Consider the following 23,891-nt stretch of genomic DNA (forward strand, 5'->3'; position numbering starts at 1 on the left):
ATTCAAGACACTCTTCAATTGTAAAGTGGCTCACACTTTTATACAAATTTAACCATTACTTTAAGTGAATTCTTAATCTCTTTAACAATTATATATTTTCAGAAAACAATCTATAAATACCCTTTTTTGTGTTTTCATTTATCTAAACCATTTGACAAATATTTGTTATAAATTCTGATGTAATCATATGTCTTCACGTTTAATCATTACATGTCCATGAGTACAGAATTCGTCGCACACAGTGCGTTTTTTTTTTTTTTTTTAATCTCTTGGAAGACTGTACCTGTATATGCATACACATCTTAAACTGTTTAAACAGAGTTTCTGAACGTCTTAAGACACGTTTCACAAATATACATATTTCAACCTGATTTCACTCTCGCAACAATAAAAAATATAACTTACTAACAAAAGACATAACAATAAAAAGAGAAACAAGATAAATATTAAAAGTGTGTTTATGAAAAAATACGAAAATAAAAACATACTACTAACTTACAAATATAGTACTTCTATTCCACGTATTTTGTACTGTCCGTGTACTGTGTTTGATTGAAAATAAAATAAAAAGTGAAATCAAGTGGAAACTGACATATTCTAGTAATAAAAATTTCATTATACATACATACACACACACACGTATATATATATATATATATATTTAAAAAAAAATGCTCTTAAAGTACGAATAGTGCATTTGCAATGAAATAATACTGTATTTTGAGTTAGTACAGATGTACACTTCAAAACGAAATGACGCTCTGAAATTCGATAATAATAATAAAAAATATTACCAATATAATTAAACCTGACGAAGTTAGCCACATTTGGTTACGGACGAAACATCGAACTTATCAAATGTCAACTTGGTTTCATAGGTAATGCTGTCAAATTAAACAGCTGGACAACTTAGCAGGTTTTGCTATATTTCGTGAATAGTTTAGAACACTACTTAGCGCCACTAATGCTCTTTACAATAGGAGTGATTGTGATTGAGAAATACAAGTAAAGAAGTATCATTCAGTTAGGAAACTTAACATCTGATATCATCAACGGGGGCACGGTGGCTCAGTGGTAAAGCATTTACCTCTGGTATGAGGGGTCCCTGGTTCGATCCCCGGCCAAGTAAGCTTGTGGTGGACAACATCGTGTCCGTAGATTTTCTCGGGGTACTCCCGTTTCCTCCCACTTTCTTATTCCACCAATTCTCCCATCATCTTTCGCTTGCTTTAAGCATCGCCTCCCTTAGCCTAAAGGGCATAATCGTGGAACGTTAAACTGAAGGATTTAATTTCCTTTCATTTTTGATATCATCAACTACTATCAGTTGTTTATATTTCTTTATATGCATATATATATAAGAAATACCATTGCCCTGTTATTGGTATTATCTCCCGATATTTGCTGTCATAAGACTATCACATACTCTAATTTTAAAGAAACTCGAACAATTTTGTCATAATAAGTGGTATGCCTGATAATGTAGTTAAAATTTCTTAACTATATGTATCAAATTTCTTAATTTGAGTTGAGTTGATTTTAGTTTAGCGTCCCGTTCAGCAGCGAGGCTATATGAGACATGGACCTACTGATTAACGTGGAATCCGAACATGAGCTCCCGCCGGGAATCGAACCCGGGTCTCCCACGCCAAAGGCGCGTACGCTAACCGCTTAGCCACGAGGGAGCTCTTCTTAATTTGAGTTCCTTCTAAAACAATAAGCTATAACCGACCAAAACAGAAATGCTGGAAGTAACTCATTAGGCATGCCTAAAACAATAAGCTATAACCAATCAAAAGAGAAGTGCTGAAAGTAACTCATTAGGCATGCCAGTAACGGAAGATTTACTTCAAGGAAAACCAGAAATTTAGTCAAATAGTCTATAGGCATGTATTTTTTTTTTTCCTTTCTTCTTTTGTTCGCGTCGCAATGGCTAATCGTAAAGTACACTAAAAGGTTCACCTTACTGCAGCTCACACATCCATTCCTTCACCGCATTTAAACATAAACTTAAATCATTTTTAGTTCAGGCTTCAGAATCACAGTCTTACTGCTTATGCTCACGTTTTATTTTTAGTCACAAATTCCCATTCAAAGTGGAACTGACTGAAGGATTAATTGATCTATTCATAAAGGTGAATAAAAATACACGACAAGTTCTATAAAATAAACAGAACATAAAACTGTTATACTTTAGACAACAAAAGTAAAGTCAAACAACATAACATTATTCCAAATTTAAGCTCATTTTTGTAGATTTTTATTAGTTGTTTCGTATATTATCAAAATATTACCTTCAGTGGTGGTATTTGTTAATTACTTTTGTACAAAACACTACAATGGTTGTTTTATAATAGTTGACATTATTCTTAACAGTGAAATTTAATTAAATCTTACAAAGCATTTATGTGGGAAGAAACGGTTCTTTAGAAGTAATTACAGTCTATCTTATAATAAGGAATTACTACCAATTTCGTTTCTTCAAAAGGCAAACATGTATTTTGGCCATGTATAGTATCTACACATACATTTCCTACTGTTAACATTTTCTGAAAGAGTTGATAAACTAGGAAAAATAGTTCTTTGTTAAAAGAAAGAAAAAAGATTGTCTTCACTGAAAATGGTACAACCATCCCAAAGCTATTAACACTATGTTTCTCTCCAGAGGAAAGCATTTTTTTAAAAACATGATTGTACTTCAGATACTATGGTTTATTTGAGTATATCAAAGACTAACTAATTGAAACAAGTGAATAAACTTTATTCAAATTATTAAATCATTTCAAAATGTGGTTTATTTTTAGGTATGAGGAACAAAGAACATTAGGAGAGAGACTGAATGCTACAGAAGTTGACTGGCCTTTTTGATCTATTATTAAAGTGCAGCCGGCTTTCTGGTGATTACAAAACAATTATTTAATGTTATCTTTTCACGTAACCACATTATGCAAATCATTTATCTAAATTAGGTAAAATTTTGTCAAATACTTTTACTCTTTTTATTATTATTTTCAATTAATCCAATATGACTGCTTAATAGGACATTAATATTTATTGTACGCCTTCAGGATAGTATTACACTACACCAACAAATCATATTCTTCCCTAAAATACTTGAATCACTGATTTTCCTTGAATGAATTCAATGTTATACGTATTAATTGTTCTGAATGCACTGAATTTTATCAAACTTCAACTTAACATATACGATATTTGCACAGCGTCATCGAAAGAAGTATTGACTTCATTTTTTTTTTTACCAGAATAAGACAAATAATTACAACCAGCACAAAGTTAACCAAAGATTATAATTAAACATTTCATATCCTGTTCCAATGGAAGGTTAACATATATTCCAAACACACATACCATTACAAAAAATGGTTAATAATCTTGTTCTGGTAAAACAAATAATTCCAACGCCAGGAAAAGAACCACACCTTTGTTCGTTGACTGTATTGTTACAATATTTTAAGAATGTATTTTTTTTTCAATATAGAACAAAACAAGGTTTATGGTAATTTGTCTTAACTTTTCACTACACACAAAAATGTAGACCCTACGCCAAAATTTACGACGTTTTAAGATTCGTTTTTTTTTTTTTTTAACCGGGAAACGAAGCTGAGTCTTCCGTCCCCGAGACGAATATGCTAATCATTTAGTTACGTGAGAGCGCAACTATCAATTATATTAAAAGTTTTGACGCAGTGATCACGAGAAAACCATACCTGAACCCTCTTATTTTCTTTTTATGTTACTTCAAGTTCTCGTTTTGATAGCTTCTGCGTAATCTATTATGCTTACGTTTAATATCCATTCTTTGAAAGAATAGCTTCTCATTTCAGATTTTTACTCTATTGTTTGAATATAAGTATGAGAAGTCTTACACATCAACTGTTTGTCAGTCTACATCTGTTACAGAACATGATATAGCAAGAATTTTATATACGAAAGCTAGAAAGAAAATACTGACAACATTGTCGCCATATTGCATATGAACACGCAAGGGTACTGATGTTCTCAGTACGTACAGTGGAAAGACAGAGGTCGCTCGTGCATGTGCATACAAAGAGGCAGTTGTGAATTGTTGGTGTGAAACTGGACAGCTCTAAAGCCATATTTTCGACGCTGGAACAGCACACATGGATAAAAGTTGAGGATATCCATTTCGGAAACGAAAGCGATACAGTATATCATCATTTTACAGAGGTTCAAAAGTGGATACGTTACATCCTTGCCGTGACAATTTGGTGTGTTACAACGCGGAATGACGCTTGCTTTTGGGCAGAATAATCGGTATGGACGAAATTTGGGCAAGCCAAAATTGAAATGATACTCCAATGAATGGATGTGACTCCTTGTCCTCGCGATCCCCCTCCCCCCAAATGCCAAGAGCCAAGGAATCTGACAGTGATGCTGAATGTAATGTATGACATGGATAGTGTCACGCTTTATCATACGATTCCTTCATGTCACACAGCGAATTACCTTCTTCCTGCTTTGCGGGGGAAATGAAACGGCACCAGTTCCAAGAGCATTGGCCCACTACTCTTATCGGTGAGCGGCACTATTTCATTCCTTCAGTATTTATGAGAAACACAATCTCACTTCCTCCTCTTTGACAGGTCTGCATCGTAGTATAACTTATGCTTCAACAAAAGCTTTCAAACTAGCACTTAACATCATATATATGTCATACACTAAAAAAAGAAGATGAATGTTTTTTATAAATTAAAATGTGAAATTATAGTAATAATAAAATTTAAATAATACATTTAATATGGACAATAGAGAGAAAAATATGAAACTTTTTAGTTTTACGTCTCATGTTTACGCCCTTTGTCTAAAGGAGACAGTGATGAGAACGAATGAAACGGTGGAATGAAGAAAATGGAAGGAAACGGGAGAACCCTGAGGAAGCCCATGCACACGGCGTCTGTCCACTACAAAGCCCACTTGGCACGAGCTGGACCAAATAACGGATCCCACGCACCAGAGATGAATGCTCTACCACTAAGTCACCGCGACCCCCTAAAAAAAAAAAAAAAAAAAAAAAAAAAAAAAAAAAAAAAAAAAAAACCAGAACCTGGTGCGTTAGAATTCAAAAGTGATTACTTGAATACTAGTAGTACCTCACAGAAGCCCATCCTATCTGGGTAGGTGTAGTGAACGTTACAGAGTACATACCACCACTTACACTTAAAAAATGTCAAATTCTAGGATATGTTCTTTAGTGAAAGATAAATTTGTAAACTTTCCGGAATGACCCATACATGGCACAACTAGTTAAAACTGAATACGTTATCTAAACATGTTATCCTCTACATAAACATATGTGCGTTCTTGTTTGGATCAGTTACGAGTAGCTGTAGTTACAGTTAATATTTAGAGTGCTTGGCGTGTATGCGTGTTTGAAAATGATACATTTAGAACGTCGAGTGGTAATCAAACATTCGGTGTAAACGGGTACAAAGGTAGTAGTAGAATTTCATATTGATATGAGACACGTTCTGCACTACTCTTTCAAGATATTTTCAACTGTTTCCAAATGAACATGAATTAAACGCAGTCGTGAAAGCCTGGAAGGTAATCTACGTACTGGACAACCAAGGTATGCCACCACGCCAGAAATAATTGAAGTATTATGACAGACGATGCAGAATCATCGTTTAAATATATTTGACTGCTGAGGCTCTAGGTATTAAACGATAATTAATATTTCATATTTTAACGGAAAAATATTATACATGCAGAAATTACCTGCAAAGTGGGTGCTACAAATGCCAACAAGTGATCAGAAAGCAGATCTCTGAGCAAAGTTAGTTCGTTTCCAGACAAATCCAACTGATTGTATACATGGATGAACACGGCTGCATTATTACGTACCAAAACAAAACAGAATAATGGAAACATTACGGTTCTCCACCTCCAAAGGAAACAGCCTGGAAATATATTGGTAAGGTTTTTATCTTTCTTTTTCAAGACGTCAAAGGAATGTTGTGCTGATTGGCTGCCTTCCATCTAATATAACCATTACAAGAGTATAAACTCTAGAAGGGGCTACAGAGGCAGAAAATGAGAAAAAGACGAATTTATAAAGAAAAATCGTCATTCACCAAAATAATGTTCGACCTTATTCCTGTATCATTCTATGAGCGAAAAATCAATAAACAGGAATATAATTTTCTGTCATATCCATCTTATTTGCCAGTTTGGCTCCATTTGTATTCCACTTTTTCTCAAAGCTAAAGAGGATTTTTATTGGATAGCAATTTCTATCAGATGAAGACCTCAAAACATCAATTGAGAAGTATTTTGAAAGCCAGAGGAATCTGACTTCTGCAATGGTATAAAAAGCTTTAGAACGCTATTAGATCACGTATAGTGCAAAATAATGTATATGAAGATTGTGTAACAAATATAACAACAAATGAAATATTCCCTTGTTTCGTATTTCATTCTAACACATTTTCATATGATTCTCATCGATATCTTTAACGTGCCCATACTAAAATTTAGCTAATTTTCGGATTATAATAAAACTTCTGCACGATGGAATTTTTTTTTAACGATTTTCATTTGTTATGAATCTTGAATGGAAGAAAATTTCCAAATAATGACAAACGTAGATCACAGTACTTGAAATATTCCTCGAATATTTCGGCTGCCAAATAATCACTAATAAGTAATACAGAAAAAAACATTTTTTTTTTTTTTGATAACGAAAAAAAAAGTTATTCGATGCTTTGTAACGTACGGTTGGTGTGTATGTTTGTTATGTTGAAAACTTGCAACGAAACCTAAGTATATTTCCTTGGGAAAGTTTACAACATGCTACATTTTACTACATGCTTGTTGAATAAAATAGAGAACATTTGGCATTTTATTTACAATTTGAGAAATATTTTTGAAGCTATAATACTGGCAGTGTCTGTTGCTGTGGTCGACGCGAATTTCCCCTCCAATGAATGCACACTGAAATAGTTGCGTGGGAAGGATGGTTCTACGAACTCTTATGCTTAAGAACATGTTTCTTGAGATGCACTCCCTGTGTAAAGGATTTTTTACAGTACTTACAAATATATGGGCGTTCTCCTGTATGAGTTCTTTTGTGTGTATCGAGATTCCCCTTTTGACAGAAAGACTTGTCACATAACTTACACTTATAAGGACGTTCTCCTGTGTGAGTACGTGTATGCATCAGCAGATTGGTCTTCTGCACAAACTTCTTGGAGCAATACTTACATTGGAAAGGGCGCTCTCCCGTGTGAATTCTTGTGTGAATCTCTAAATTACTCTTCTGACGGAAAGCCTTACCACAAATGTCACAAGGAAACGGACGATCTGTACTATGCCGAGGAATGTGAGTGGCCAGACTAGATTTAGTCATGAATCGCTTCCCGCACAGATCACAACAGAACGGCCGTTCACCCACATGTCTTTTCACGTGGATGGACAATGCTTTCTTTGTATGGAAAGTCTGTGCACAGCTGTCACAATCGTAGCTTCTATTCTCCTGATGACCAGTTGTAGTGTCTGTGTCCCAAGGAGAGTGGGTGCGCAGGTGGTTCTCAAAATTTACACTGCCACGGAAAGATTTATTGCACATTTTACAAGTATACCACCCAGCACTTTTATGCGATTCCTTATGAATCATTAACTCACGTCTACTATGGAACATATCGCCACATGACTTACAACGGAAACGAATCTCCTTCGGATGAGTACTTCGATGAGCGAGTAAAGTACTTCGATCGCTGAACACATCTCCACATATCTTACACGTCCATCCTCCTCTCTTCATATGAATTCTTTTATGCTTGAAGTAATTAATTTTCCTAGCGAAACGCTTACCACACATTTCACACGCCCATGGCTTTTCTCCACTGTGTAATCTTCTGTGAATGACAAGGGTGCTCTTATTAATAAAACTTTTTAAACAATACTCACACGTGTGACCACGACTCTCAGAATGTGCGGCAACTTTATGTCTGAAGTATTCACCTCGTGCATAGAAAGATATACCACAAACATTACAGACATACGACTGTCCATCACTATTGCTGTGATTTTGCATATGCGCTGTTAAACACGCACTCTCACGAAACGATTTCTTACATATTTTGCACATGTACGGTCTTTCTTTATGTCTTCTCAGATGAACATTAAGTTCCACTTTAAAATAGAAGCCTTTACCACATTCGTTGCATACAAAGCGAGGCTCTTTGATGTGGCGCTTCAGATGTCTCAACAATGAGATTCTGCTTGAGAAGTGCTTGCGACACTCCTCACAGAAGAAATGGCGTTCTTTTGCAGGAACTTCTTCTTGCACCGGCTCCTCGATGGATTCTTCCTCGCCATCTACGGGAACGAAGGCCTCCGGTCGAAACTCTGTGTCGGCGTCTTCCACATTTGTTTCTTCAAGATACGTTGGGTCGTAATACGGATCAGCTTCATCGTCACACCTAGTCAAGTAGACAATAATTCATACAAATATTATTCAGTTCATATAAATAACAGCTGAAAAATTTAGCTATTCTAGGCAAAAAAAAAGTTTATTTATAATATTCTCATTCAAACTTTCAGCTTATCATTCAGCCATTGAATGGTGGAAATCAAAATCAACATTACGCGAGGCACATCCAATGTAATATTGAAAGGAATATAATCAACTTATTGACAATCGCAATCAACCCCACTACCCAATTATGAATTATAACACAGCAGCTACTTCTCACACAGAAAAGGCAAATATTAATAGTAGTATTAACAGTAATGTTTCACAACAGAAATGCATGTCAGACATACATTATTGGGGCAGAAGTCGTGCTATTCCGACAAGTCACTCAGTACAGTATCATCCATACCAGACAGTTGCAAGCAAATAATGAGCATTAACTAGACTTCTAAAATCAAGGATCACAATGGTCGAGATTACCAGTGACAATTAATGGAGTACTTGATTACATTATAAGTGCTATTTCTGTTATCCGTTTTATTCGTAAGGATATATGCTACTAAACACACAATCTATTGCCCTCCCTCGCACACCTCTCTCGAAATCATCTACATAAATTATCGTACGTGGCTCGAAAAACTTTTATATCTTCATAACTACTAACCATATTTGAATGAAACATGGCAAACATATATCCCAGGATATTATTCGGAGTACCTTTTGTGCAGGTAGCTAACACTGGTGTACTGATATGGGTGCCCAAATGTAAGAAAAATACCTTCTTCAGGAAAATTTCCGGAATTTCTCCGAAACTTATGGATCCGTGATATATGTATATTGTGTCAATTAAAAGCCATCTTTATTTGAAGGAAAATGACGTCCGAACCATGAATCTAAGGTAATTAGGTTATGAATGGGAGATTCCTAAGTGATTTTTTTTTTTTTCGAATACGCATTTGATCTATCGTATATATAGTTCGATTTTTCTTCATACCAATGATACTTGCAACAAATATAGAGCCTAGGACATGTATTATTTTTTAAAGGCATTTTTCATATAGTAACAATACCTTAAACTCTACTAGGGGCAACCAATAAAGAAAAAAGAAAAAAATCATTAAAAAATTATTAAAATTCGGTGTATTCAACTTTATTACTGTGATGTAAAATTGTGTTCTGTTTTAACGCAAGTAGGTGGCTTAAAAAAAGTTCTTGCTACCAAATAAAATTCAGTAACAAAGTGCTTTTAGGTTATTTTGAAAATGATATGAAAGGTAGTGAATTTTTTGCGTTTATGTGTCTCAATGTGCATACCAGGATAGATTGATTTTACCATTATTGTGTTGTAGTGTCTAACCGCCCGTAATAACAAGTTTCAATTTGAGGTTGTGTGCAGTTGTACTCCCCATCATGGGTGATTCAAAGTGTTCACGGCTCGAGGAGCCCTCGTCTTCAAAGTTCCCTGATCATATTCGAGTCCCGTTTTGGATAGTGTTTGCAATATTGTTGGTTTATTTAGGGCTTCATATGAGACATTTATGAGATCGTTCCCGGTGAGTAACATATTTTTCAATATACATTGGTGATGTATTTTAGAACGAGGCATATGTAACGGTATCGTTACTCGAATCGGAAGTCCCAGATGGCTATGTGAAACAGTGACTGGGTGTGTGTGTAATCATTCAGCTAACACATACCACACGAAGTAATTTACGATGCATTCTTTCAGTCAGTTGAGTAAATAGTTAATTACACTAAAAGCCCATAGTAACTCCGAACCATCTACTTCTGATCTAGATGAGATTTAAACTCGGACTTATTTGCAATTCCGTTCCATACGCCAACTTTAATGTTATAAAGTCTGATTCATTCTAGAGACAATGACTTACGAATTATGATTCTAAGGTACTCACAGTAAGAGCAAAAGCTTTGTAAATGAAAACCTACAATTTCTTTTATAAACGAAAACCATAATTTTAAATCGATTACAACTCTCATTACTCCAGGAAAATAACAACCCAAGTTTGCAACACAGTACTGTAACAAAGTTTGATAACATAAATTACGACACAGAAGTTTCTTTAATTATGTTGCAAATTTTCGCTAATTTCTAACAACTCGTATTTCGAACCAGATAATAACCCATATCCTGAAAGGTATGAAGATCTATCGTTCCCGAAGTTGAATAAGGACCAAGTACAGCCACATTTCTTTTTTAACAGATAATTTAAAATTAAATTCTTCCCAACCAAGCTGCACCCATTCGCCTCATGTATTACTTTCTTCATAACAAAACTGCTCATACATCAACAAACAACAGCCTCTTCTATCTGATTTTACAGAATAAAACAACATAAGTATGACGTTAGATTGGAGACAGAAATGCAGTCTCTAAGCACATAAGAGACAGAGGACATTGATTAATTGGAGTGAAGTGAAACTGCTGGGCCAAGAGGAGACAAGATTAGTGAGAAAATGGAAAGCAGCAAGATTTATTGAAATAGGTGATAGGATCATGAACTGGAATTCAGGATTTAGAATTGATGAACAGTGGAATAAATTATTAAGGAGCCTTACAGATTGAATATGTTAATTGTACAAGTTATTTTTGTAAATTTCAGTACTTTTATTTATTTATTCTATATTATTTATTTTATATGATTTATTTCTTCTTTACTATTTATTTATTTATTTATTTATTTACTATTTATTTATTTATTTATTTACTATTTGAGTTATTTTGTAAATTAGGTATGTATTTATACGGTGTCAACAAGGGGGGGGGGGGAATTAGCGAATTTTGTTTTTGGTTTTGTAATTGAAGGGGATCGGCTGAAGTAGCTTGTGGTAACCAATCAGCACTCAGGAATTGTTTCGCTGTCTCTTATATATATAATCTGTCATTACCTGTGTATTTATAGTGTCTGATGAAACCAAGTGGATAATTGGCGAAACTATTTTATTTTATTAATTTTTACAATAAACGTATTGTTTTGCTCAGCGAGTAGTTTTAATCGGATTTAAGCCTACTAAAGCAAAACTTGTACAATTTCAAGAAGTTTCTCAAGGTTCAGCATTATCTCCACTACTGTACATAAGTACAGAAAGTTGTTCAGTTTATATCGGACAGATTTGGGCACGGAACTGCTATCTAGGAATGATACTGGATCGACGCGTCTGCTGTCGTGAGCAGTAATATGTCTGAAGTTGTAAGTGGGTTAGTGTCGTCAAATGAAGCCTGAATTAAACTGTTGCTGGGAGGGTATGTCATAGCTCTTTTCCAAGCTCATTTTACAACATACACATAATCCAACGGTGTCAGAAGAATGAGTTCACATTTGTAGTGATTACTGCGAAAGATATTGTGACCCATTACACAAACCAGGAACTCATGGTGAAAGAGTCGCCCACGAAAAGCAAAGGACGAGGACGCCAAGCAATGTGTCATGCGCAGTGCTGCCGTGTAACCGCCAATTGAAGTGAAAGGAAAATCCACGGACTCAACGTGCGAGGGGTCAGCGCTATGTGATCACCACCTTTCGTAAGAAGCTCCGATTGCAGTGCGTCCTTAAGGCCCACGTACATCACCTGTTAGTAATACAACTCACTTTCGCTCCAATGTCAAGCTTTCATTATAAACAGTATCGTTCAACGATCGTTTAACAGAGGACGTGACTGTTACCATGGCAATGAGAGTTAGTTATGAATGATTCCATGGTATGTTGTTAGGCTCACTGTTCATTAGATCTTTTGAGAATGCAAATTATTCTAGTATTAGGTGGATTATTCTACATGGAAATTTCTGGCACTTTCTATCCACTGTTGCTAACTTAGACTTTGTTGCCAGTGCTGTAACAATGGGCGGTGCAAGCGGTGCAACGCACCAGGGCTCTCGTCAAGCCCGTTAATTTACTCAGTAGGCTACTGAATACTTACATTTTATTATTCATTTCTTATGTGCGAGAGAAAATCATTGTCAATCTTAAAATTGCCAGCAGTTTTAGTAATATTGTTTTCTGTTTTGAGGACCCCCAAGCCCAGAGGCCTCTCTGAACTCGTCTATTACTCAGTACTGAATACTTACATTGTTATTCACTTCTTATTTGTGAAAAAACAAATCATTGTCAATGTTAAAATTATCAGCAATTTAAGTAATTTTTTTGTGTTTGTTTTTGGGCTCCCCAAGCCTATTGAGCTCTTGGGCCCAAGGGCCATTTCTTTGTGTGAGAAATAATCATTGTGGTGAAATTCTAGATTACTAGCAACTTTCGAAACTTTTTTTTTTTCAGTTTTGGGGTCCCTGAGCCCACTGGGTCCAGTTAAACCCGTTTATTACTCGGTACTGAATACTCATATTCTGTTATTTATTTCTAAGTAATCATTGTGAAATTTTAGATAATGAGTAATTTTTTTTTTTTTTTTTTTGTCTCCCAAAACCTAGGGACCCACTCAACCCGTTTATTACTCAGTATTGAATAGGTACTTATAGACTAGATGTGTCGGGAGATACATATCATCTTACTGTATTTTATCCTATTCTGGATTGTATTGTGTCACAACTTAGCACCTATTTCCACAGAATGACAAGAGTTCAATAGCTTTTCTTTTCTCACCCCAGCAACGTTGTGGTCTGCATCTGAGAAAGACCTTCAGAAATCTAGATATGACTTTGCCACAAAGTACAATAGCGATTTAAACTCCGATTTTCCACGGCAAATACTGGTATTCAGAGATTATAATAGGGCTGAAATAGGTAACCTTCGAAAAATTCGGTAAATAGCTTTGTGGAAAATAGGAAAATAGGTATTCTACGTCTTTCCCTGATGTGCTTACCGCTTCTGCTGAACGCTCGTCCTCGAAATTAAAGCTCATAAAGTACTTGAGTAGTACCTCACAACAAAGGTTAACAAATATGGCTATATTAAACGTAGAACGAAAACAAACTTCAAGACTAAACAAGACAAGATTATTTCACATTTTGCTGATGCTAAAGCTACGACTTCAAATATTAGTTGTATTGTATGGTACTTTGAATATTTGAATTTATTACAATAATTTTATTTTGAAATTGTTTCAGCAGTTGTGCAACATCCCTGATATTTAGGGTTGCCATTCGTCCCGGAAAATCCGGGACCGTCAAGGAATCGAGATCTGCGTCCCGAATATATTTCTCGGGACGCTTAAATGTCCCGGATTTCAGCGAAGAAGAAAGGAAGGAAATATTATAGTTTGCTTTTTCATAGGATTAGGTATATAATTATTCTCTTCAACTTCCGAGTATGGCAATTCAAAAATTGAAAAAAAAAAAAAAAAAAAAACCTTGAATACATAAAAGATAGATTTAATTAAGTTTCACGATTTGACTACGTTTACATTGAACGAAGCATTTGTTTCATTGGGCCAGGGACAAGGGTTTAATTATAAAGTAAAAATTCAACGAGATAAGTTCTTTGAAGATAAATGCCGCCAGAACATATTGCCAATGAATTAACCATTAAAAAAAAAATATACAACACGAACAGACTAAACGTGTGGAAGGAAACATCATTTCCTTGAATGAGCTAAAACAAGACTCTGAAAGCCACGAAACATAACAGATCGTGAGAAATTAAAAAACAAAAAAAAATGTTTACCAGGGGGAGGGGTAAATCATCTGCTTACGTTTGCTTAACTACGGAGAAGGTCTACTAAAACGACTAAAAATGTGATTACCTAATATAAGAATAACTCTATCTAATGGAATAAAGTAAATTAGTATATAATACTTCTTTTCATTTTAAGCATTTGAAAGATTCTCGTAATTTAGTAGTGTCCCGGATTTTAATTTTTGAAATATAGCAACGTTACTGATATTCCCTTTTTATTTCTTAATCATGATGTTCTTTTCTGTAAATAATGTGTGTATAACTATGGCACACAATGAATGACATAATTTCTTATATATATATATTGTTTTCTCTCTAAAAATGTATATAGTTAATACCTTTATTATTTTGATTAATATTGAAAAAAAAAAAAAAAAACATTTCACTTACTTTGCACGCTGGATATGGTATTGTGCTTTTTAAAAGCTGTGTAAAATTATCGTAAATTATGAAATGCTGTCGTATGTACATAACCTTTCTATCTTATGTTATTCCATTATTTAAGATTACTTTGGAGCAAAGTGTTTTTGTATGTGTGTGTGTAATATTGTGTTTGCTGCTTTTACTATTATATTGAAAAATACGTTTGCTTGTGTGTGTGTGTGTGGGAGGGGGGGATATCCTTTTGCGCTAGGGCCTCGAAGAGTTGCAACCTTTAAATGTATTTTAAATGTATTGCTTCTATTGTTACCATGGCAAACAGAGTTGGTCAGTTATCAACGATTTTGTGGGTGACAGACAATTCAATATACAATTTGTTTCTTTGACAGTAGCCTGTTCCGCTTACTTGTTATCCGGCTTGCCCTTCCGCCACATTAGGTCGGGTAGTGGCGAGTCTACTGTACATTTTAAGCTGAGAGAACCTATCTAACTTCTAAACCAATTGATGAAAAGACGTTACAATTTTATACAACGCAAATATCAATACGGAAAAATAATTTGACATACCCTGAATATCAACATATAAGAAGTGATGCCAACGTACCAAAGTCATATTTTTCGAACGGCATTACGTCGGATTATACATACTTCAAATCTACATGTTAAACAAAAACTGTATCACATTTATTATTCAGTGTTTGAAACTCACGACGCTACAATATCAGAAACATTTAAATCTTGGAAGCCTCTACCATACTTTCTGTTATAGATTTTTATACAGGGAGATATTGGTTAGATTGGATATTCTGGGTTTTGGCTACTAACGTGAATTTAAGAGTATCACTCCCATCTCATGAAAGTCCGCTAAATTCTCCTGACTTGTCTCTAATAATGCAACACTTTCGTTTAAAAACATAAGACGCTAGTCCTGGCCTCCAATTCCCAGATCCCCGTCCCTTCTTAGGGTACTGTTTTGATTAAAACGTGTTGGTCTTTTAAATCTTATCATTTGTTCATTGGTTATCTTGATTCATTGGTTTAAATGACCACCACTAATTTCTTCTCCCGATATTTCGCATCATGACTTCCTGTGGGAACCCACCGATGAACATATTTTTACACAGAACCAGAATCTTTATAGTGTGTTTCCACTTAAAATAATAATAATAATAATAATAATAATAATAATAATAATAATAATAATAATAATAATAATAATAATAATAATACGGAAAACTAACAAGGCACGTATTTATTTTAAGCTGCAAAATTTATAAGCCGAGGAAGTTTCACCCAGCCATCCTAGAGCGTGGTGAGGATAATTTCAAAAATTTGAATAGCATCTGAATCGGGTGACAGAAAAAATATAATGAAAGAAATATTTGGTGCACATATAACTTCTAGATCAATATCTTATTCCTAGCCAAAATGGACATGGCTAGGACATAAAACTTACTTTTATAAACATCTTTCGAATGATGAAAGTCTCTTTGTTTACTATTATTTTTTAAAAAATTTATTGTTAACGTTTCATGAATATCTTGCAAGGCTAAGCGAGACGGTGGTGATGATAATGAGCGAAATGCTGGAATAAAGAAAGTACTAGGAAACAGAAGAATCCCAAGAAAAAATCGTGTACACTTGGCGCGAGGATGTCTACTTTGCTATTTAAAATTTGGGGGTGGAAAATACCGCCGCGGTGATTTCCTCGGTTGAGATTCTGAGGGGTGGGTACAGACTACATGGACACAGGGTCGTGATAAAATTTACGGTAAAGAATTCCTTGACTTTTCACAGTTTTCCTTATTATTATTATTATTATTCGTTTTTTGAGATTTTCTCAGATATGTAATTAAGCACACAGATTTCCCCATCTTTTTATACAAACAAATATAACGCATTTTACTATGAAATTATAGAACTCTTACCTAATAGAAATTCCTGAAATATGAATTCGTATACATGAACTCGAAGAACTAAAAGCTTCCGGTTTTACGAGCTTTTGCATTGCACTTTCTTTTTCTTTTAATCAAACTCGATAAAGTATTATAAAGAAATAAACTGAGAAGAGCGTTAGTCTGAAATTCAGTAAGGAAAGGTCCTCTTTTTGAAAGAGTGCTTTAAAAAATGTACGTAAAGGAATAAGCATTTTATCTTCTTTCACCATACCTGACACAAACTAATCGCTCGAAGAAGTGTGAACCTTTTTATCCTTCCTATCACCTTGAATATACAACAGAAGATAGAGTAAATTCACTTCTAAAGTATGGTGAAATAATCCATAAACGAAAGCGTATGCTATTTTGTAATGAAGTTGGATTTTCCTGCCAATCTCACGTAAGTTTCCTGTCTGGGAACATAAGTTTGAATACCTTGACATCTTTAGCAGTAGCATACACTGATGTAATCGTTACATTTTGAATACACCATAGTAATTCTGGTTTTGTAATGCTATTATTTTACTAAGAATCCCTATAAACTACTCTGTTTTGTCCCCAAACTTCCACCCACTTGCATTGCAAAATCCACATTTGAGGACGCAACATCACCAGAAAGCTTTAAGTTCTGTACAGATTAGGTACAAATAGGATGTGACTTGAAGTAAGAAGGTACTGGCTTGTTTCCTTGGTTCACAAAGGCATTAACTGTTCCTAGTATTGAGATCAACACAGCCATTTCCATTTTTTTGTTTTCTTTTTTAACTTTTCATGTGATTTGCTCCGCTTCCTATCCGATGTTACTCAGCAAAAAGACGCTCCGACAAATGATGCAGCGAGCAGAAAATTTGTCACTTAATACTTCCCGAATCCATGATTATATATATAAACTAACAACCAGGAAGGATTGAACGTGGCCTTGGAATACTTGGAAACTGAAATGGTTGTTATCTGCACAGGAACATTGGATAGAACAAACACCGAATACCAGAACTACAACACCTCTTCCCTATTGATTCTACCTCTGCAATTTGAATAACCTCTGCAATTTGTTACTATGTCTCCTCTCTGCCTTCAGTTTCTCGATCGCCTCTCTATACAACAATATGCTGCAGTAAATTGAAAGCCTATTGTTGATGATTGTATAAAATATTTTTCTTTTGCCCTGTACGCTGTCTCGACCCACTGCATTAAATCAATTTGTATGTTATTTCTTTTCTCTTTTGGGACACAGTCAGCGCTTGTGCTTAGTCCAAGCATTTAAGCGTTGTTAAGTTTTTAAGATAAGAAATGAAAATAATGAACTAAAACACGTAAACAATGAAACTCAATCGCACTCTTAATACGCGATAATAAAGCATATACACACATTTCCAAGCTGCTATTTATTCATTTGGAATTTCTTGTAATAATGTACCGTGCTTACTTGGGTAATAGTCGCATTTTTTTTTGTACTGATTTTTTAAATGTGAAAATCCAACTGCGACTATTATGCGAGGAAACTGCCATTCAATTATCGTTATGATCAAAACAATTTCGAATTTTGATACATACAGCATTGTGTCAACATAAAATGGAGGGTGGAAGTAGGTTGCTTGATCTTTATTGACGGATGGGTCACGATGTTACGTGTCAGTAAACACGAAAAGTTCTTTTGCTCGGATTCGCACAAGATAAATAATTTCGAAGGAAGTCTTGTTCACAAAGACAAAAATCCCGTAGACTGCGACTTTTATGCGAGTAAAGTTTTTGGCAAATGTTTTTACCTCAAACTTAAGGTGCGACTATTATGCAAAGGGACTATTACGCGAGTAAACACGGTATTTGTTACTTTGTATAACTATTAGTTTCGCACATTTGGGTATTTACAAAATTATATTTTCGAATACCACTGCGAAATTAAATTCCCACGTCATAAACCACGCAGAGAACAGCTTATTCCTGAGAACATTATTTATACGAGTGATCAATCATTAGAAATTCATAATTTCACAATTCCCCAAGGAGCCTCAACTTACTGATAGACGAAAACTCCTTGCATAACATTTAAACTTCACATTAAATCATTTGTTTAACTTCCCATAAACGAGATATTAATTACACAGTGAACGGTATGAGAACGAAAGGAATATGAATAGAGAGAGGAAGCAGGAGAACTGGCACCCCACCTGGTGTTTATTTATCACAAAACACATCGCACACCCATGGTTTGAACCCAGGAGCTTTGGCGTCAGAAGTGAACGCATACCGATTACCACCGAATTTATTTTAGTATCTGCATGCAAAATATTCCAAACCCGCTTAACATCTGGAACATGCTGGATCCCTTGGATCAGATTAATTCATTTACGTGATAATGAACAATCAGTAAGAGGGAACCTGTTTGCTTCTATAGTTCCAAACCCAGAATGTACTGTAAACAATTTTACGAGAATTTGAAACACAAATTCTAATCCTACTCTTTTCTTTCATTTCACTGCCAATTGCTAAATAAATAAATAAATAAATAAATAATAATAATAACCAGTATTTTTAAGTACTTCCAAAGAGGAGTGCTAGCAGGGGTATCCCCCCAAAAAAAAAAATCTTACGACACGTATCATCGTTAATATATATCATTGCAAATGTAGCTACTGATGAAAAATGTAGCTAAGAATGTATAACAATCAATAAATATTGTATTATAAACACGAAGCAGAAAGTACACTTTTGTATCTATACACATATCCCATATTTAAACACCAAGAGTCCGATGAAATTAGCCCACTGAGTACTGACCCAATGCGTACGCTGATGTGCATTTTTATCAGCAGCTTTCGTAAACTCATAAGCGATTTCGAAATAAACCTCTTTGGAAATTAGAATACATTACAATGAAAACAAAGAAGTTAAAATACGAGTAACTGTATTCCAAAATCCTTTCATTGTGTGAAAGCTACCTTCATTAATGCGGGACAGGAAACTTCTGATAAAATCGAAACCAGTGGGAACGGAAACCGAAAAAGTTGGGATTATGCGTACGCCGAAAATGAATTTACCATTTGATCGTCGATTCAATTGCATTCTGTGGATGATTCGCCAATATGATATTCCACTGTACAAGCGAAAGTAAAAGATAACGCGCACAACTACCAACACAACTTCGTTACACATCATTAGTAAAGAACACACGATACGTTTCTAAGTTTGAAGTTGGCAATTAAAAAACAAGCACTTCAGAAATAATCTTAAAACTTTAATTTTAAATGTTTAGAAAATCTCATTCTTCGAAATTCCCCGATTCTTAACACAATTCTCTGATTCTTCCAGATCTTTTCAAATTCCCTGTTTAGTAGGTTATCGCCAACCTGTGGACAACTTGTATCATATAAGAAAGTGCTTTCCATAGAATTTTTATTACACCTTACTTGCTCTATTTCGTATAAGGAATCACTTTTGGAAGCTATTGGTGACCTTTCAACACAACTTCTATTTGTAAATATTCACTATTTTCTCTAATTCCTGAATATACAAAATACAATATAACCGCTTCATCACATACGCACGGGAAAATATACGGATAAAAATTAAAGAATAGATATGAAGTGTCCAGCGAAAACTTGATGCTTCAGGTCGAGACAAGCCAGGCAGTAACGGCACTCATGGGTGGAATTTTACGATATCTATCTCTAATATTTCGGACCTTAGTGCATATTTACGTGCCACTATTTCTGTTATATTTAATAATTGCGATATAATTTGTATATTCAAAATCACACAAGGTCCTCAATTAGTGACTAATTTTACTGTAATATTTAATGGAAGTTTACCTTATTCGTTCATACCTAACAACAGTACAAAAGGAGAGAGAACAGAAAAAAACGAAGCTTACATAAAAGGGAAAAGCATACATAATTTAAAAAGAATATTGATCATAGGATTTTGTTATGATGTATCTGTGACTAACACTACATGATACCATTGGAATATGTCTATTATTAACAATCAGACACTAAATTTTCAGTAAATTGTTTCTCCCACAAGGATATAGCAAGTATATAGAAGAACGAGAACTAAAAAGTGAGTATGGAGTAGCAATTCTTGATGATCGGGCATTTCATAAAGCATCAGCATTACACATTATCACAAACTTTAAGGAAACAGATTCGGAGTATTCCCTATCAATCACACATATATATATATATATATATATATATATATATATATATTATTACAGTAACTGGCAGTTAATTTTGAAAGTACAAAATTTATAGAGACTTACTATCAAAATACGTTGCATTACTCATTTAAATATGATCTGAGATTTCTGGTAGGTCTTATAGTTCTTTCTGGAGAACCCCATTGGCGAAACAATGCGAATACTAAAGATCTATATCTAACTGTTTATATGGCAGAGGAGTAAAGAAAGGAAAAAAAAAGACAAATTTTATGCTATATATCTGTATATACCATAAAATGTATATTCTTTCTTCTTCCTTTCCTTTCTGTATACATACATTGCATCCTAGATACTGACCTGCCATCTGGTGACACATCCAACTGCGGAAAGTTGAAGCTGATATCTGTGAGTGTTTTAGTTCCTGTGTCTGGGTCTTCTTTCACTACCATAGCAGGTTCAGCAATAGACCCTTCGAAGAAAGAATCCTCACAATTATTCTCCTTCTTGACCATAACATCGGACACACCAAACGTTAGAGGTGCTATGATCACAATAGGATTTTGCTCGGACCCACAATGATTTCCTTCTGCATTGCACGGGATAATATTTCCGATTTTAATGCACTGTGCATTGAGATTAGGAAGCACGTCGCCATCAATTTCCGACTGATTGCAAAGTGAATTGTGATTATCAATATTTCCTGCAACGATATTTACTTTTGTGTCCTCTAACCAGATTTCAGTTACGTACGGCGTAGAAACATGGTTATCACCATTTAATTCTACTATATATGCATCGAAGTTGGTGGAATTACAGTTGACAGGTGTGGTGTCACATGCTTTTTCTTTAGTTTCTTCTTGTGACGCTTCTACACAGTTCTCATTTATACTTTCTTCTCGATCACCCATTCTACATATTTAAGCAACAGCAGAACGTATGATCGAAATTCATTTCCATTAAAGCTTGACGCATCTGAAAATAGAAAAATCATAAGTTAGAAAAGGTTGCATTAAAAGGCAGAAAAAGGCTATATAAATACAAAAACGTCTATATAAATGTCACGAAATCATTTTTTGTTAATAAATTAAACTGAACGATCACTAACTGAAAGATGTTTCTCGCCCACTCTTTTATCATTATTAAATTTGTAGATTTGTGGTTGGAATAAAATCTGATATTCGAAATTTCGTTGTTTGCTAATACACTCGATGCTTAAAGCTAAACAATGACCTTTCATGCAAAATTTTCATGTAATCATTTATGTTCTCATTCTCAGACATTGAATTAACATTTGAAGCAAGTTTTGCTTGTTAATCCATAAAATATTAACCAAGTATCTGTAGATAACTAATCCTTACTACACTTTGAGATCAGTCTTCAGCTTAATGGTTTCCGGCATCATTTTAAACAATAATATTAAAATATCGGGTTTTTTACTTATTACAAGTAGAAATTTTATACTTTCCTTATACAAAACAAATATTAATAATCAAGATTTACTCTATTTCTAAGCAACTAGGCAACAATAGATTACTGACAAAATAATAATTATATACATTTGATGTGTTTAAAACAGTAATAGGCTCATAGCTAACCGAAGCAAATTTTATTGTTAAGAAAACGGATGTTTTTAATGCGACACGTCATTTATTGAGAGCCAAAACAATTTCAGAGAATATAACTATGCTTAGTCTTCTATAAAGTATTTTATCGAAAGCACGGCTAAAATGCAAGGATGAGAATTTAACATATTAACACTGTTTACAGAAAACGTAATAATGTATCTATATTATAAAATTGAAAGTGACTATGTTTGTGGCTTTAATCTCTTGAACCGCCCGACCGATCTCGATCAAATTTTTGACGTAGATGCGGCTTTGGCCTGAGTGTGCTTTTAGCTATTCGCTTTGGCGGTAGACCTTAGGGAAAGGAGGAGGAGGAGGGATTATAGAAAAATAAATACAACTTAATAACTCTTTAACAAAACAACCAATCTCGATCAAATTTTGCACATAGATTAGGTTCGTGCCTGGGTGGTTTTTACCATTTCATTTTGACGGAGCAACGTAGGGGAGGGGAAGGAGGGGGAGATATAGTAAAATCAATATATATAAAAATAAAAGTCACTATGTTCGTGAGTCAATAACTCTTGAACCTCCCGATCAATCTCAGTCAAATTTTCAACATAGATAACGTTTGGGTCTGGGATAATTTTTGTCATTTTACTTTAACGGTGCAACGTAGCGGAGGGGGAGAGGGAGATATATGTAAAAAATAAAAATGAAAGTGACTGTCTTCGTAATTTCATCACTCTTGAACCACCCGACCAATCTCGATCAAATTTTCAACATAGATGAGGTTCTTGCCTGGGATGTTATTTATCTATTCACTTTAATGATATAGGGAGGTGTCAAAAAAATAAATAAAACTTAGTAAGTCCTGAACCAAATGATCAATCTAGATCATTTTTTTAAACATAGATGAGGTTCGGGCCTGAGATGTTTTTTTTATCATTTCCCTTTGACCGTAGAACGTAGGGGAGGGGAATAGGAGGGATGGATATATATATATATATATATATATATATATATAACTTAATAACTTTTGAACCCTGGACCGATTTCGATCAATTTTACAACCTAGATGAAGTTTAAACCTGAGATGGTTTTTGTCATATCGCTTTGACAGACGCGGTAATTTAAAGGTGGGAGAGGAGAGAGACATTTAAAAGTGATCGATATTAGTGTGGAATCCATAGTTTTCCACAGTTTTCTGGGTCGCTGAGATGAACAGTGACACTTCCGATGCCGTTTAAATCTAAATTTAGCCCTGCAAGTCAGGGAGGGAGAGGGGATATATATATAAGTTATTGAAATGACCAATATCAGTGTTGAATTTATAGTTTCAGGATCGCTGAGATGAACAATGACACTTCCGATGCCGTGCCCCACAACATGGGGAGGGGAGGCGGATATATAAAAATAATCGAAAATGACCGATATCAAAGAGCGCTTTAGTAATAGTAGAAAATGACTGACTACCGGAACATATTAATATTTTTCCTTAATTTAACCCAGCGAAGAGGGTAATTGATGCTAGTAATGTAATAATGTTCTTGCTATTTTTTTAATTAGAGGCGGAGAACTTTATATTGAATTAAAACACAGAAACATATTTTAATATCCATAAAATTGGCTTTATTTGACAGTCATTTTTGTGACATTAATGTTTGAATATGATTTTGTGCATATGGCCACCGCGGCTGGCGCGTACATGGCGTAATTTGGAGATCCAATTTTCACACACTCTTT

At 34.6% G+C, this 23,891-nt stretch overlaps 1 protein-coding gene across 1 annotated transcript in view; it reads right to left on the bottom strand.

Moving 5' to 3' along the window:
• Window positions 1-223: 223 nt before the first annotated feature.
• LOC145690433 (uncharacterized) overlaps window positions 224-23,891 on the bottom strand; it is a 47,846-nt gene continuing 24,178 nt past the window's right edge. The window contains exons 2-3 of the mRNA XM_081765307.1: window positions 20,938-21,552; window positions 224-8,465 (exon numbers count right to left, since the gene is read on the bottom strand). Coding sequence (XP_081621433.1) covers window positions 7,004-8,465; window positions 20,938-21,488 — 2,013 coding nt within the window. The 5' untranslated portion in view covers window positions 21,489-21,552 and the 3' untranslated portion in view covers window positions 224-7,003. The remainder of the gene's footprint in view (window positions 8,466-20,937; window positions 21,553-23,891) is intronic.

Source organism: Thermobia domestica, chromosome 7, assembly GCF_964235325.1.
Source record: "Thermobia domestica chromosome 7, izTheDome1.hap1.1, whole genome shotgun sequence".
NCBI classification, from domain to species: Eukaryota; Metazoa; Arthropoda; class Insecta; order Zygentoma; family Lepismatidae; genus Thermobia; species Thermobia domestica.